The 3248-nt window shown below is 38.2% G+C and overlaps 1 protein-coding gene across 1 annotated transcript; it reads right to left on the minus strand.

The window, feature by feature from the left end:
* Nucleotides 1-1858: 1858 nt before the first annotated feature.
* On the minus strand, nt 1859-2752 carry LOC141147843 (taste receptor type 2 member 7-like). Its single transcript, XM_073635008.1, has one exon. It carries the CDS (start codon nt 2750-2752, stop codon nt 1859-1861), a length of 894 nt encoding a protein of 297 aa, XP_073491109.1.
* Nucleotides 2753-3248: the final 496 nt, after the last annotated feature.

Raw genomic sequence — 3248 nt, forward strand, 5'->3', positions numbered from 1 at the left:
TCAACAATGAAGATGGACATGTTAAAAGCAATTCCAGGGCTACTTTCTATAATAACTATAATTATTAATGCAATATACAGTGGAGGGACCATGGTGTTGGCTGTGTCCAAAAGTATCTTCTGTCTTTGCCTTGTTGTTCTAACAAAAGTCATAGAATGCCTTTAAAATCTAGATGCTTGATGTTTCCTCGGTATTTCACCAAGCATTTGAGAGATACAGATTTAATCATTTGCAGCCGATATAATAATATAGCGTAGTAATGTAATCTGAAGGTAAATGAGATGATTCAGCACAGGAACATTCTATGAAATCTGAATCATGCAAATAGTCGGTGGCTTCTATTTCCTTGATTTAAATTGTAAAGATAAAACTGATTTTCATAATGTTCCCTGCTGTTCAGACTAAGACATTAAAGAATAAAAAAAAAAGCCATCAATTAAAAAAATGCCTTTTAAAAAGCCACTCTTTTAACTGAAAAATATTTCTTACATCTGTCATACTTAAATTCATAAGAGCTTGCCCCCTTGAGCCTTTAAAGTGGCTGACGTACAATGACGGTGATTCACCCAGGAGAGCCAACCTGCCGCAGTACCACTGCGGCGGCTGGTCTTAAAGCGGTTAAAAAGCTTTACTAAAGTCACTCTTTTAACCGAAAAATAATTCTAACACTTAAGGACCAGAAGGATTTGCCCCCTTAATGACCAGGCCATTTTTTGGGGAATGACGGCACAGCGTCATTTTAACTGACAATTGCGCAGTCGTGCAACTTACCCAAACAAGATTTATGTCCCTTTTTACCCACAAATAGAATTTTCTTTTGCTGGTATTTTATCACCTCTGCGGTTTTTATTTTTTGCGCTATAAACAAAACATTTATTTTTACTTTTTGCTATAATAAATATCCCCCAAAAAATTAAAAATAAACAAATTTCTTCATCAATTTAGGTCAATATGTGTTCTTCTACATATTTTGGTAAATCGCAATAAGTGAACATTGTTTGTGCACAAAGTTATTGCATCTACAAAATAGGGGATAGATTTATGGCATTTTTAGTATTATTTTTTTTACTAGTAATGGCGGCGATTTGCAATTTTTAGCAAGGCTGCAACATTGCGGCGGACAGATTGGACACCTTTGACACATTTTTGGGACCATTGACACTTAAACATAATCGTTTTTTTTTCTCCTCACGCTGTTAGCGTGAGGAGAAAAAAAGCCGATCACCAGCTTATGTTAAAGGGACATCGGTCCAGAAGAGGAAGGAGGCACATATGCCTCATCTGTGCCTGCCAGTGCCACCTGCCATTGCCACCTGCCAGTGCCCACAGTGCCCAGCAGTGCCACCTATAAATGCCCACAAGTGCCACCTATCAATGCCCACAAGTGCCATCTATCAGTGCCCACCAGTGGTGCCAATCAGTGCCACCTAGCAGTGCTGCCATTAGTGTAAGCAATCAGTGCCCATTATTGCCACTCATCAGTGCCCATCACTGCCACCCATCAGTGCCCATCACTGCCACCTATCGGTGCCCATCAGTGCCGCCTCATCAGCGTACATCAATGAAGGAGAAAAATTACCTGTTTGCAAAATTTTATAACAAAATATAAAAAAAATTAACATTTTTTTTAAAATCCGGTCTTTTTCAATTTTTTTAACAAAAAAATAAAAACCGCAGAGGTGATCAAATACCACCAAAAGAAAGCTCTATTTGTGGGGAAAAAATGATAAAAATTTCATTTGGGTACAGTGTTGTATGAACGCGCAATTGTCATTCAAAGTGCGACAGCGCTAAAAGCTGAAAATTGGTCTGGACAGGAGGGGGGTTTAAGTGCCCAGTAAGCAAGTGGTTAATCAATTCAAGAAGAAGCACACATTTTGACCAGCTGTTTTTTTAACTGTGGGTTTCCAATTATTAGAACAATAGAACGTGCTGTAGGATACAATGTAAAAATGACCCAGAAAATTGTGTTCATGACCTCTCCAGCCTTATACTTTGTTAGAACCTGACCAACAGCAACCATAAAGCAAGCTAAATCAAGTAATGTGTAAGCCACCATGGTACCGGCTGCCCGCACAAGACCACCAATCTGCGGAGGGGAGCTGAGCTGGAGAATATTCCTTCTGATACTCCAGGCGTGTTTTAGAATTGATCCTACACAGAGTGCGATACAGGTGAAAGTCAATGTAAAGGGAAAACAGTAACCCAACGCCGTGTTAAAAAGACTAAAAAGGCCAAATGAGTCAATAATAATATCATTGAATCTTAGATGTTCTGTCACATTCACAGGACTGTCAAAATCAAGCACCCAAATAATAGGAAGGCTTATTAGAAAACAAAAACCTGCCGACACCAACAAAAGCAGATTCATGGAAGTCGATATAATCTTTTTCACCCACTGGAATAAACGATGGGAAAAGCTGAACAGTTTTACAAAGTAATACATTGAAAGGAGAGCGGTTTGCCAAAAACTTGTGTCCGCGATAAAAAACACAATTACAATTTGAAATAAATATACTCCATGTGGGATTATGGTGTTAGACTGCAGATAGCCTATGAGACCATAAGCAATCAGTATGCACTGAGAAAACATATTGGTGAATGTCATTGTGGACAGGATCAGATCGCAGGCTGTAGGACGTTTTCCTTTGTACCAATCTCTGAGATAAATAGTCAATATAAAGATGTTTAGGATGATTCCTGGTCCGCCCAAGCTGATAGGAATGGTAGAAATCCCCAGAGACCACTTCATGTTGTTGAAAGTTATTCTAGAAAGATCTCCGGTCCTTTGAGTCACCTCTACAAAGAGTGCTTGTTTCTGTTCTCTACTCCTTAATGAGTGACTTTGAAATAGCCAGGGATGCAAATTATCAGTTTGTTTTCTCTGCCTGAATATGTAACATTACCATGTTAAGGTCTGTCCATAATTTTCCTAATGGCTGACTGTCATTTATTAAAATGTATTTCCCTTGTAGAACAAATATATTATATAATCATATCAACTAATGATCATATCAAGAAATGTGACATTTCAAACTTAAGACTGATTTTACATGAAGGGGTCTATTTATATAACAACATATCTGTGCGAACATCTCAGCATTCGCACAAAAGTCCCACGTAATCCCCATAATGTTTATAATATGTGAAAAATTCAGTTTCTACATTTTGCCTTTCAAAGAGCAAGTGTAACATTCCCTACCATTTAAAACTGAGAGGAAATAGCCTTAACCACGTCCTAACCATGC

The sequence above is a fragment of the Aquarana catesbeiana genome, linkage group LG06 (genome assembly GCF_042186555.1).
Source record: "Aquarana catesbeiana isolate 2022-GZ linkage group LG06, ASM4218655v1, whole genome shotgun sequence".
Taxonomy (NCBI): Eukaryota; Metazoa; Chordata; class Amphibia; order Anura; family Ranidae; genus Aquarana; species Aquarana catesbeiana.